This window comes from Vespa mandarinia, chromosome 15 (assembly GCF_050613455.1).
Source record: "Vespa mandarinia isolate Hongniang chromosome 15, ASM5061345v1, whole genome shotgun sequence".
In the NCBI taxonomy this organism is placed as follows: Eukaryota; Metazoa; Arthropoda; class Insecta; order Hymenoptera; family Vespidae; genus Vespa; species Vespa mandarinia.
The window spans coordinates 2872501-2885859 of NC_140824.1; the positions used below are offsets into that span (position 1 = coordinate 2872501).

Below are 13359 nucleotides of genomic sequence, written 5' to 3' on the forward strand. Positions count from 1 at the left end.
TTCTTCTTCTTTTTTCTTTTTTTTTTTTTTTTTTTTTATCCTTCCTACGACTTCTCAATTTTCTATCATCGCTTTTGAATAATCGTTCATTCATCACGAATATAATTATGTATTACATATTTAGTTAAATAAAATTCGACAATTTTTTCCTATGAAATTTAATTGTATACATTACTTTTATATGCATATATATATATATATATATATATATATATCCTTTTTTCTTTTTTAATTTTTTAATTTAGTCAATTATATGAACTGATTGAATTAAGATTATTATAATTTTGATAATCTTATTTTTTGCATTTTGAATGTGTGTAATACATATAACGATCTCTAGTCATATATCGAAGAATATCGCAATACCTTGATGAATTGTTATTATAAAGCATAACAGACAGAGATATATTCGTGATAAGATAGATAAGGCTTAGCGAATCATGAAAATATTTCTTTCCACACGTATTTACACGTACATTAATACCGCGCCACTGTAAGCCGAGATATCAATATACTTGGGAACAATAAAATAATGTTTCAAGTAATCGATCGATATCATTTATTATATGTTCGTTTTCTTCTTATTTTCACGAAGAATATGATATTAAATAAGCTCATTGGTGATCCTGATAAGATTTTTCTTTTTATACTTTTCTTCTTTCTCGAAACATGAACGATTTGATGATCAAAGAATTTTTATCGTTTCTAGATAAAAGACTGTGTTTATCTTTTTTCTTTTATCTTTTTTTTTCCTCTTTACCTTTATTATTTATTTATTTTTTTTTTTTTTTAATTTCAACAAATCACCTTGATGAACGATGGAATTTTCTATATTAAATGTATACTGTGTCACAAACATTTTTCTATATCTATTAATAACATTTGTCGCCATTAACACTACTTATACTATTATTATTATTGTTACTATTATTACTGTAGATTTTTATTTATAGGAATACACGTTTGAAATATAAAATAGTGTAATAAAATTTTTTATATTGAACATTCATTTTTATAAACATTTTTATACCATTTAATGACATTTCTTATCACAATCATCATCATTATTATTATTACTATTACTATTATTATTATTATTATTATTATTATTATTATTATTATTATTATTATTATTATTATTATTATTATTACTATTATTGTGGAATTTGCTTGCTTGAGAATTTTGTACTGAATACATAGAGGTGTTATCGCTGACGTAGCACAGGATGAGAGCAGGCTGTCCCATACTAGAAATCGCTCAACGGTTTTGCGGTTACCGGTAGAAAATAACTGCCTGTTAATATCTTTATGTTAGAGAAAAGTTACATGCGTAGTGGAAAACGTAATTCGTCATTTTATCTTTAATATATTTGCGAATAAGAAAATTGTGAATCTTCCTTTTAGTTCCTCTCAAAACTAATCTTCTTCACTCTTCTCTAAATTCTTCTTATTTTCTTTTTCCTCTTTTCTGTACCTATTTCTCCCTTCGTAGAAGGTTTCATTATATACATACATACATACATACATACATACATTCATACATATGTGTGTGTACATTCACACACATACACACACACACACACACATACGTACACAAATGTTCGCTGATGTTTAGAAAGTTCAGCTAACGGATACGTATACCTGCCTACCTTTTTCTACCTGCATCAGGTATAAAGTAAAAAGAAAAAAAAAAAAAAGAAAATTTTTAGCGGGAAATTTGAATTCTTACCTTATACCGTCACGTTTCTAATCGATTTATTAAGTACAACGTAACATAACATTCTTCTGATACATCGTCGATATCGACTTTATAACGGTTACAACGAGTTTCTGACGAAACGCTACAATAGTTGTTCCTACTCTCTGTATTCACGATACAAGCGTGCAAATCTATCGATTAGATAAACCTTTATCCAATGACATCATGCGTATAAACGAGGACATACGTCGAAACTCTTATCGTCGCAATTCTTTTAAAAATATCGTTACTGGTATTTAAAAAAAAAAAAAGAAACAAAAAAAAAGGAAGGGGGCAGTGGGGAGAGAAAAAATTGTAGGAAAAGAAAATGATTCGATTCGTTCTAAAGTAATTTTAAAACGGATTAATGGAAACACGAGAATTATCATTATTATTTGTTTTCATCATTTTTCGAGAAAAAATGAAGTATAATAAGATATTTTGTCACTGATACGTTGCCAATAAGCCATTCCTTTTTTCCCTGTTAATAAAATTATCGTAGACTTACTTAATACCTAAATATAGACATGATCGTGTCCTACATTATGACAACTGCTGTAGTATCGCTACGATAACATTCTCAAAAAAGGGAGAAAAACGAGGAATGAATCAATTGATCCATTTTTGGTTATGAACTATATAAATTTATGTTTTGTTTGTGTGTATACCTAACAATTAAAAAAAAAACATTAAAAAAATATAAAAAAAAAAGAAAAAAAAAATGTTCACGCGCATTAAATTTTAACGACGAATTATGGACAGTCGATATGACGTTTTCTTTTCGATAAATTTTTTCAACAGGAAAATAATTCCACTCTTCAGACTTAGGTATACTTATTACCTTCCTGAGAATAAATCGTTTGGTCGGACTCTTATGACTAATAATTTTCCTTCCACGAAGAAGCTTGTTCGAACATAAAAGGACGATTTTTATCTTATCCTTTTTCTTGTCTTTTTCTTCTTTTTCTTCTTTTTCTTCTTCTTCTTCTTCTTCTTCTTCTTCTTCTTCTTCTTCTTCTTCTTTAGAGTTCTGAACGACGTCTCAGGTAAAAGTGAATAAAGCGAAGAATGAGAATGCTTCGTATAAGAGTTATGTTCTACCATTGCTCCTTCTTCGAGTACCAAGATCAACTAAACGAAAAAGATTGTTGTCCTTAAACCAGATCCTTGCTCTCTCTCTCTCTCTCTCTCTCTCTCTTTTTTTTTTTCTTTCTGATAATGTGACTCTAAATAATGTAGTAACGTAACGTGTAAATACTCGTCATCTACTGTTTACATTTCTTTGAATACTTATATGTATATATATATATATATATATATATATATATATATATATATATATATATACGTAAATATAAGACAAATATGTTTGTATGTAAAAGTTTTTGTAACGTTCGTTCTGAAGTACAACGATATGAATATTTTATTTGTCAAATGTCTAATATAAATTTTCCTTTATATAAATATCGATTATTAATTATCGTAAATTACCATTGAAACTTAAACACATTGAGAACTATTTTGCATTTGTGAAACATCTTTTTCTTTCATACAAGATATAGATTTTAAAAAATTAGAAAATAACTTTTTATTACATCGAATATATATTACATATATACACATACATATCGTACTACAGAAAATGTGACAATGAATTGTCGTGTATATCTTCTTGCTTACGAGTAAGAAAACGAGTAATAATAATAAAAATAATAATAAAAGGAATGATCAATTACAAAAGGAAGGTCAAATCGTCATGTTTACTTTGCAAGACAATTTCCCCCCCTCTCTCTCCTTCTCTTTCTCTTTCTCTTTCTCTTTCTCTTTCTCTTTCTCTTTCTCTCCAGGGTAACGAAGTCAAGGTTCTTAAAGCGATAAAGTAAAAGCGCAAAAGCACGTTTTACGAGGTGCGTTCGGTAGATGCAGAAAATTTCCATCGTTGGTTAGAGCAGACCAAATGCGAAAACATTTTTACAGAAGGAGGCAGGAGCAGATGGGCAGACGGAATGATGGTATGTTGTTCTAACGCTCGAGTCGCGATCGGGATTCGCGACTAGTTTGAGACGCGTGAAGTGCATCGGGATGCATAAATTGCATACGATGGAAAGAGAAAGAGAAAGAGAAAGAGAAGGAAAGAGAGAGAGAGAGAGAGAGAGAGAGAGAGAGAGAGAGAGAGAGAGAGAGAGAGAGGAGAAAGAGACCGTATGTCTAACGGAATATATGCATACATCGTGGAGAGATGAATGCGGGGCGTCGGTCCAACTTCGGATGCCATTCCTTTTTGGGTAAACGATGAAGTTCGATCGTTTCAATCGTCGCACATCGTTTCATTCCTTTTTTGTTGTACCATGTCCATTTTGAGAATTTAAAGATCTTTCTATTAAATTTCTTCGTCACCTTGATAAACACGTAAAGAATTGATGATTTCATCAATCTCTGTGCCCGTTCAAAGAATTTTCAGATATATTTTTCTTTTCTTTTTTTCAATTCTATAATTCGTGTTAAACGTGTACATGTATGAGACTAATTTTGATTCTTTTTTTTTTTACATATCTGTATTCCTTAAAAACAAACGTTTAAGTACTGAGGTAAAGGCATATTATATCGGTTTTAAGATCTTTTTAAATCTTTTCATTCATGAACGTGTCAAGCTGATCTTTATACTTCTTTTTACTTTTTTTTACATGTACATGTACATTGTTTAAGAGAGAACAAACGTTTAGGTACTTAGATACACACGTTGTATCGTTAAAAACGTAATGAGATCCTCCGGACGTGAATTGACTCGAATAAATCTTCTCTTCGAACGCAACGCGTTGCATATACTTATGGAGATGATCCATACGTACCAGCGGAGGAACAACGAACTGGTGTTCAAACGAGTTAGGTCAGTGACTCCAGCAGTAACGCTCATGTCGCAGAACCCTACAGGATGCGTTACTTAGAACAGTGGAACCTCGTATAATTAATAACTTGATAGGAATAGATAAAGAAGTCGTTGCTTCATTTAATGACAAAAAAAAAAGAAAAAAAAACAATAAAAAATATAAAAAATAAAAACAAAAGGAAAAGAAAAAGTGTAACATTTGTCTTATGTTAAAAAATAAAAGAGAACGATCTTAAAAATATCTTTTTTCCTTTGTTTTTTCTTTTACAGATAAATAGTAAATATAGTGAAGAACTAGCTCAAGAATGTTTGGAATGGATCAAGACGATCACTGGTGAGGACATAAATATCAATGGTGATATGGATAGTTTCTATGAGGTTCTGAAAGATGGTGTACTTCTCTGCAGGTTTGTTTCAATCTCTATTTATCAAATAAAACGTTTTCCAGCAATGCAATATCCTATTAATCTTTATGTATGTTTCCAGGTTGGTGAATGACATCAAGGAAGGATCCGTGAAAAAGATCAATAAAACGACTTTGGCTTTCAAGTGTATGGAAAATATAAATGCATTCCTTGAAGCTGCACGAGCATTAGGTGTCCCACCTCAGGAAACCTTTCAAACTGTTGATCTTTGGGAACGACAAAATTTGAACTCTGTTGTCATTTGCTTGCAATCTCTTGGAAGAAAGGTATAATTTATTTCCTTTTTCTTCCGTGTTTCTGTTTTTTATTTATTTCTTTTTTCTCGTTTTGTTTTTTTCCCATTCAATAATAATTTATTATCTTTTAGGCGGGTAACTATGGTAAGCCAAGTATTGGACCAAAAGAAGCTGACAAAAATGTTCGTAATTTCACCGAGGAACAACTTAGAGCTGGCCAAGGTGTGATAAGTCTACAATATGGTAGCAATAAGGGTGCCAATCAAAGTGGCATTAATTTTGGGAACACCAGACATATGTAAACCGTAGATTAACATGGAACAAATTCTTCCATGAGAACGCACTATAATTTTATTTTATTTTATTTTACTTCCATAAGTACTCAAGCTATAGATGTACTCTATCGCATAACTTTCTTCTTCAGCGGGCCAAATTCGATCTATGCGTAAGATATATATATATATATATATATAAAATATACTTATGCATATAATAGGAGTAAGCAGAGAGAAAAAATAAATAAATAAACATACTATAAAAGACCATTTACGCGTGCGTTGAATATCGAAATAAGTATCGGTATGTTGTAAATTCTAATCTACCTGTCCTGGTAATAATAAAAGCAGATAAAAAAACAAATCAAACGTTTTAAACAATTAACAATTACTGTGCAAGTATATAGCTCTCTGGACTAAACAAGTAGAATATATACTTATTAAATCAAGAACAAAGACATATGCTACACGTGGATTTTTATATTGGACAGTGTAGAGAAATAATTGTTATGTATTACAAATATATTATAATACAGAACCATTATTGCAAAGTTACTCTGTTACTGTTACGTTAAAAAAAAACTCGTACGTGTTACAACGTAACCATATTAATTATATTACAAGTTCATGTTGCACGTGAGATATTGATGATTATAATAATCATTATATATAATGATATACGATATATAATTATATTAAGTATTTTGTACAAATATTTTTGATGGTTATAAGAAAAAATTTTTCATGATGTAACTAAAATATCAGCAAATAAATGATAAATCAATAAATAAATTTTTATTTCTGACATAAAGCTTATAGATATTTTACTTTTAGCTCATATTATATCTAACTAATTGAAACTAAATGTTTTAATTTTTTATAGAGTCATTTACTTTATTATAAAGCTATATACATAAGATTATGATAATATTTATCAATAATGAAATTTATGAAACCTGATTAGGTTTTGAAGGATAATATTTCATTTCGCGATCATATTGTAATTTCTTATGTTTCTTTTTCTGTATCTCTGCAACCTCCATTAATTTTATTACATTTTTCCTAAAATAACAAAATAGTATTTACGATATGAAATAATATAAACAAACATAATATATATATATTTTATTTAAGAAAAATAATTAAATATTTACCTATACACAGGAGGCAATAATTCCTCATGAAGTGTGCATTCAATGGGTTCAATGCTATTTTTTTTGTATATTTTAGTTCTAAGGATGTCGATATCTCGATTGTATTCATCTATAAGATCTGGTAGTATTAATGGAGGCACATCAAAATAATATAAAAAATGACTAAAAATAATGGAATTAGTATATATAATTATTTAAGATAGATCCATGAGGAAAACGATAGAGATACATATATATATTTTTATATTTTATGAAACTTACTTTGCTTCCCAATAAGTCCTTCCTCTAAAGCTTAGTTTGCATGGAAGTTTTTTCAAACCTAAATTCTCTATTTTTCTGATAATCCCACCTTTATCAAAAATTGCAGTTGCTGTTCTTTTCAAAGCGTTAAATGTTTCTGGCTACAATTCATTTAAATTCATTAACAGAAAAAATATTAATTAAAAGTTGAACTTTAAATAAAATTTAATCGATCATTAAATAAATGTATAAATTCATATGTAATACTAGTATAAAAATCTTTTAAGATTAAGAAAAGACATTTTAACCTATATTTCTATTTACATCTTATATAAAAGTAAATATTATAAAATCAACTATATGTTACCTTATTCATTATACGAAGAAGTAAAGGCATTTCGTAGGTCGGCATATTTATGAATTATTTATCTAAAAATATTCAGATTTATTTAAAGAATTATGCCACTGTAATAACTTTATTATAACTTTAATACCATGAACTATAAAAAATAATAAATGAAAGTTTACGCTATCTATCGGAACTGATTGGTAACTTAGATTTATGATATAAGAAGAGACCTTCTTTTTCGATGGATATATTTTGCTTATTTGTTGCATTTATAATACATAATTGTTTTATGCATTGATTACTGAATAGATAAAATTGTATCCGACTAAGAATAAAATGCAATATAATTAATATTATTAATGACAAATTAAATAGATTAATTTGAACAAATTGATTAGTTATATTTAATATATTCATCAATATATTCATTTGATCGTGTCACGTTAATGTTTCACATTTAATGAAACGAAGGGATTTTAATTTATAAACTTTTAGAATATAATAAAGTTTTAAGAAAATAACTATTCATGTACTGTATATATCTTTCGTGCAATCTTACATTCGTATTACGTTTTATTGATCATTAATAGTTTGTATACGATCACATACAGACACATTTAGGTTATATGTTTACAGTATCAGAATGTTTGTGTCAAAAGTTATACGTAATACTGTCAATAAAAATAATATTTTTTATCGTAATTTAAAAGAAAGACGAAAATTATATTCTTGTTCTACGGATAAAGTTACAATTAATTCTGCTATTTCATCGAATATTTTGCAATATTCTAGCGACAGTCCCTCAAAGTGTTGGAATTGTAATTTTGCATATAAATCGGATTTATTTTGTTCACAATGTAAGACTCTTCAAGAAATGCCAGAGAATTTGAATTATTTCGACATTCTTGGTATCAAACTGAATTATAATGTTAACAATGAAGAAATTCATGAAAAATACAGACAGTTGCAAAAAATGTTGCATCCTGATAAATTTGGCAATAAAATGGAGGTAAGTATTTTTAATTATTATAATTTTATGTCATCTTAAAAATATTTAACATTTAAAAATATATAATAACATTAATCTAATCTAAACAATGATAATGTTATATAATTGAAACTAATTTATTATATTTGTTTTATACATTGTTAGAGAGAAAAGCAAATTTCAGAAGCATTATCCTCTTTATTAAATAAAGCATATAGTACGCTAACGCATCCATTGAAAAGGGGATTATATATGCTTCAATTAAAAGGTATAACAATTCCTGAAGGAACCACAAGTATGAATCCTGAATTTTTAATGGAAATAATGGAAAGAAATGAGGAAGTAGAATCAGCTTCGAATGATAAAGAAAAAGTCATTCGATTAATGGAAGAAAACAAAATAATATTGCAAAAACTTTCCAGGTAATAATTGTTCCTTTTTGATTTTATAAATAATTGTAATTATACTTTATCACAAATTATTGAGATCTATTTTTTTTTGTTTTTTTTTTTTTTTTAGGAAAGTAGCAGATGCTTTTTTTAATAATAACACGGAACAAGCAAAAGAATTTCTTATGAAAATGAAATATTATACCAGTATTGAAAATAGATTAAAAGCACTTAAACAAGATATAGGTATTGTAGATTAAATTTACTTAAATATACATGCCAAATATGTAATTTATGATGCATATGTGTGTATATATATATATATGTATGTATGTATGTATGTATATATATATATATATATATATATATATACATATATACATATATGAACTCTTATATATAAATAGCAAAATTTGTATATGATATAGATCTAAAATCTATTTTGTTAAATGCTCTGTTATTACTGTTACTTGTTATCTTATTTACATAATATATACAGTGTTAAAGAAAAAATAGGACTTGTGTTATATTATAAAAAAATATTGTATATAAATCTTATTTTATGATTCTTGGTTGTCTATTTTCCATTGTTCGATCCATTGACATATTCTATTTATATTATCTATAACATGTTCCATAGTATTACTCGTCAATTCATGAACTATTTCTGTTCTATATGAAGCTTTAGCTTCTTCTAAAATAGTTTGAAATATTTCACAATCAATATTGTCTTCTAATTTTTTCCCTGTATATCCTCGTTCCACTAAACGATCATATAAAATTGTATTATCAGTTCTTAAGACAAATACAATGTCAAACCACCTTTCTGGAAAAAAATCAGCACCATGATAATCTACTATTTTTCCACCTTCACTCATAACATTTTCCATCACATCAAGCAACTATAAAAAAAAAAAAATAATGATTATTAATAAAAGTTATTCATTGTATTATGAATCAATTTAATAAATCATAGAAAAATACCTTATCTTCATCCAAAATTGGACATTGATATACTTCATCATATTCTTCTAAACATTCATGTTCAATAGCTAATTTACTAACGTCTAACCAAACTAATCCTGTCTTTTCTGACAACATACGGCACATTAAACTTTTACCAACACCTGGTGTACCTAAAAAAATGATTATAACGTTATTAAATATTTCTAATAATAATTAAATATACAGAGAGATGTAAACAAATGTCATCGATCTGAATGTTATGTCAAAATTCTTATCTGTATTATTAAGTAAAATTTTCATAGAAATAATATAATAAATTAATAAAAATTACCTGTCACCAAAATGTTTGGCTCCCTATTGTTAGTTTTAATCATATTAAAATGATTTCTTTATAAACAATTGAATTAATAATAAAAATAAATTTGAAACACGTGTTCGATTGTACTTTTGATCTATGAAAAAATTGTTTGGCATATAGTTAAAGCTTAAGAGTAATGGATTTAATATTCTCTGCGGATAATATAGCATATCTACATCTAGACTTACAACTTTATAGAATATTTCCTGTGTACAAAACTGAATTATCGACAGTGCGAAATCAATATCGATGCTGGTCGATATATTATGTGTACATTTTATGATAAAAATGACGATCTATTTTTACGATGCTTTTCTATCTTAATAATTAATTATTATCGATTAAAAAGGCTGTTAATTATCTCTAGGCTTTTAATGATTTACGCGATCATTGAGAACAGACGTAATTCTTGATAAATTTTAACGTACAAGTTATCACTTTAAAGATGAAGATTTAATCTATCACAGTGATATTATAATTTTTGAAAAAGCTTTTTTTATTTTTGCATAAATTGTTTTCGAAGAATACAAAATTTTTTTAACCAGGACTTTTTTTTTTTTGCAAAAGAGAAAGCTTTTTCAAAAAATGCGAAAAAGAGATATGTCTTAGATTAAATCTTCGTCTTTAAAATGAGACAATTTTGTTTATTAATGTCGATCAAGAATTACGATTGTTCTCATTGACGGCGTAAATCAATATAAAAGAAAAATTAATGAATGGCCCTTTATTTATTACATATTCAAAACTTTTCGTGCAAGATAAATTAGTTCTTTCGTCATTAATATATAAATTATTACAAATACAAAGGGATCAAGTTTATATCTATATTTAAATTTTAGCGGGTATAATGGCGGATACAAAATTACATTATATGATTAGCTCGGCTAGTAATGTCGGTGCACGAACTCATAACTACTCGTCGATATGCAGATCTAAATGATTCTTACAAACTTGGGTATTGAGATCAAAACAAATTGTTGATTTACTTGTCAAACTGGAGTATTCACCTACGAACGAGCTAATAATATTTTCTGCATAAAGTATACGTATCTGAAGCTAATAAATTATGTCTTCCCTTCAAAAATCAGTATTAAAATCTAAACTGCCACCACCAGGTGTTAATTTTGGACATGGATCTAGGTTAGTCGACATAAACATTTTATTGTTTAATATTTTATCTTAGAAGTATATCAATAAAAAAAAAAAAAAAATTTTCTTTACTATTCCAGAGTAAATAAATCAAAAGGCTTTCAACGTAAAAGGGATTATGAACCCATACAATGGATTCCATACTTTGATCATTCCACCGACGTAAAAATAGGAGAAAATACTTTTCATATTTATACTAAGGGAAAGGAAGGACCAACATTAGTCTTGTTACATGGTGGAGGTTATAGTGCATTAACGTGGGCTGAATTTACAGTAAGTATTAATAATTTTATCTATGAAATGTAGCACAATTTGCTATTTTATATATTTTAGAAATCTATTATGACGATGGTAATCTGTAAAGTTATGGCGATTGATCTTAGAGGCCATGGAGATACACATACAACTAATGAAGAAGATTTGTCTGCCGATACTTTAGCTTTGTATGTTGAATATTTGATATATATTCTTTATATATAAAAACTTGAGAGATACAATAAGATTATTATAATAATTATTTCGTTTTACTTAGGGACATAGCAGCTGTTATAGAAGTAGCTATAGATGAAGGACCAGTAATTTTGGTTGGTCATAGTATGGGAGGTGCAGTAGCTGTTAAAGCTGCACCATTAATAGCAAATTTGTCTGGTTTGGGTGTAATAGATGTTGTTGAAGGGACAGCAATGGATGCTTTGGCATCTATGCAGAGTTTTTTAAGATCTCGGCCATCTAGTTTTAGTACTATTTCTCAAGCTATTGAATGGTGGTATGCATATAGGCTCTGTTAATAAATAAATGAGATCTGCATTTAAATGTATATTCTTCATTCAGTTCTTACGATAAAATAAAAGTTTTATTTTAAATATATTTATTTTTCAGCGTAAGAAGTGGCCAAATACGAAATGTACAATCAGCTAAAGTTTCAGTACCTGGACAAATAAAGAAGTTAGTGAGTTTCTAAACATTCTTATATATTTACATTAACATACTACGTATAAAATTATAATATGGAGTTCCAAGAGAATGATGTATTCATTTAATTTATCTTTTTAGTACTGAAACAAATCAATTAGCAACCCATGACATTGATTCTCTTTCACAAACATCTTCATATGACTGTAGTCCTGAACCAGCGATTCAACGTGAAGATATTATTGAAGAAGAAGAATCTATAAATATGCCACCACCCCCTACATCTTCTATTTTACATACTAATAGAAAGTATGTTTGGAGAATAGATTTAGCAAAAACTGAGCAACATTGGTTTGGATGGTTTAAAGGATTGTCAGCATCATTTTTGAATATACCAGTCCCTAAAGTATTATTATTAGCTGGGGTAGATAGACTTGATAGAGAACTTACAGTGGGTCAAATGCAAGGTATTAATATCAAATTACATATATATTTGTATAAATATTCTATTTAATATATATATATATATATAAATGTTTTATATCAAATAATTAGGAAAGTTTCAAATGCAAATTTTACCAGCATGTGGACATGCTGTTCATGAAGATGTACCGGATAAAGTAGCAGAAGCTATTGCAACATTTATGGTTAGACACAAATTTGCAGAACCTGCTTCAGACTTTCCACGGTAAATATATGTTTTTCATATAACATAAAAATTAAATTTATACAATTAATTCTTTAGTTAATATTAATTTCTTATTTTCAGAACTTTTCCTGCTTGCTAAATTTATTAATAACGAATGAATATTAAAATAGATACAAATTAAGAAACACAATAATTTGGGAAGCGTTGAACTAAATAGATGGAAACAGTTAATAATTTATGAAAAAAAAAAAAAAAAAAAAAAACAAAATATGTCTATAAAAATAAGGGGAAAACGTGTAAATAAAGGTATTATACCATTGATGGCAATATAAGTTTGTTCTTATATATAGCCTATTTCATTTTTATAGTATGTACATTCATATTATTATTGACAAATATTTATGTATAAAGATTGATTCATTAACTTTGTTAAACAGAGTTATTTATGATTGATTATTTGTAATTAATTGTGTGAGTCGTCTTGTATATAAAATATAATTGAAAATTATTTTAAATATATATTTCATTATAGGATTCTTATTCGGATACAATATACGTTTTCTTTCTTATGATTTAAAGTTTATCAGAGTACTTATAAATTATCGTAAAACAAAAGAAAATAAAAATGATTTATCACAATATAT

General features: G+C 27.4%; 5 protein-coding genes across 5 annotated transcripts in view; 3 read left to right on the forward strand and 2 right to left on the reverse strand.

Moving 5' to 3' along the window:
- Chd64 (transgelin calponin-3) overlaps positions 1–6199 on the forward strand; it is a 13331-nt gene extending 7132 nt beyond the window's left edge. Inside the window, exons 2-4 of the mRNA XM_035873055.2 lie at positions 4896–5032; positions 5112–5316; positions 5418–6199. Coding sequence (XP_035728948.1) covers positions 4896–5032; positions 5112–5316; positions 5418–5588 — 513 coding nt within the window. The 3' untranslated portion in view covers positions 5589–6199. The remainder of the gene's footprint in view (positions 1–4895; positions 5033–5111; positions 5317–5417) is intronic.
- Positions 6200–6419: 220 nt separating this feature from the next.
- mRpS6 (mitochondrial ribosomal protein S6) lies at positions 6420–7460 on the reverse strand. Its single transcript, XM_035872992.2, has 4 exons — positions 7323–7460; positions 6977–7116; positions 6716–6877; positions 6420–6623 (listed from the first exon to the last, which is right to left on the reverse strand). The coding sequence occupies exons 1-4, from the start codon at positions 7365–7367 to the stop codon at positions 6509–6511; spliced, it is 462 nt and encodes a 153-aa protein (XP_035728885.2). The 5' UTR covers positions 7368–7460; the 3' UTR covers positions 6420–6508.
- Positions 7461–7751: 291 nt separating this feature from the next.
- Positions 7752–8985, forward strand: Hsc20 (iron-sulfur cluster co-chaperone protein HscB-like protein, mitochondrial). Its single transcript, XM_035872991.2, has 3 exons — positions 7752–8313; positions 8458–8714; positions 8812–8985. The coding sequence occupies exons 1-3, from the start codon at positions 7948–7950 to the stop codon at positions 8939–8941; spliced, it is 753 nt and encodes a 250-aa protein (XP_035728884.1). The 5' UTR covers positions 7752–7947; the 3' UTR covers positions 8942–8985.
- Positions 8986–9116: 131 nt separating this feature from the next.
- Positions 9117–10143, reverse strand: Ak6 (adenylate kinase isoenzyme 6). Its single transcript, XM_035872900.2, has 3 exons — positions 9979–10143; positions 9666–9817; positions 9117–9583 (listed from the first exon to the last, which is right to left on the reverse strand). Exons 1-3 carry the CDS (start codon positions 10019–10021, stop codon positions 9242–9244), a joined length of 537 nt encoding a protein of 178 aa, XP_035728793.1. The 5' UTR covers positions 10022–10143; the 3' UTR covers positions 9117–9241.
- Positions 10144–10932: 789 nt separating this feature from the next.
- Positions 10933–13092, forward strand: LOC118444579 (protein phosphatase methylesterase 1). The gene is made up of 8 exons (XM_035872976.2): positions 10933–11145; positions 11235–11427; positions 11488–11597; positions 11687–11920; positions 12034–12099; positions 12208–12533; positions 12622–12754; positions 12836–13092. The coding sequence occupies exons 1-8, from the start codon at positions 11072–11074 to the stop codon at positions 12852–12854; spliced, it is 1155 nt and encodes a 384-aa protein (XP_035728869.1). The 5' UTR covers positions 10933–11071; the 3' UTR covers positions 12855–13092.
- Positions 13093–13359: the final 267 nt, after the last annotated feature.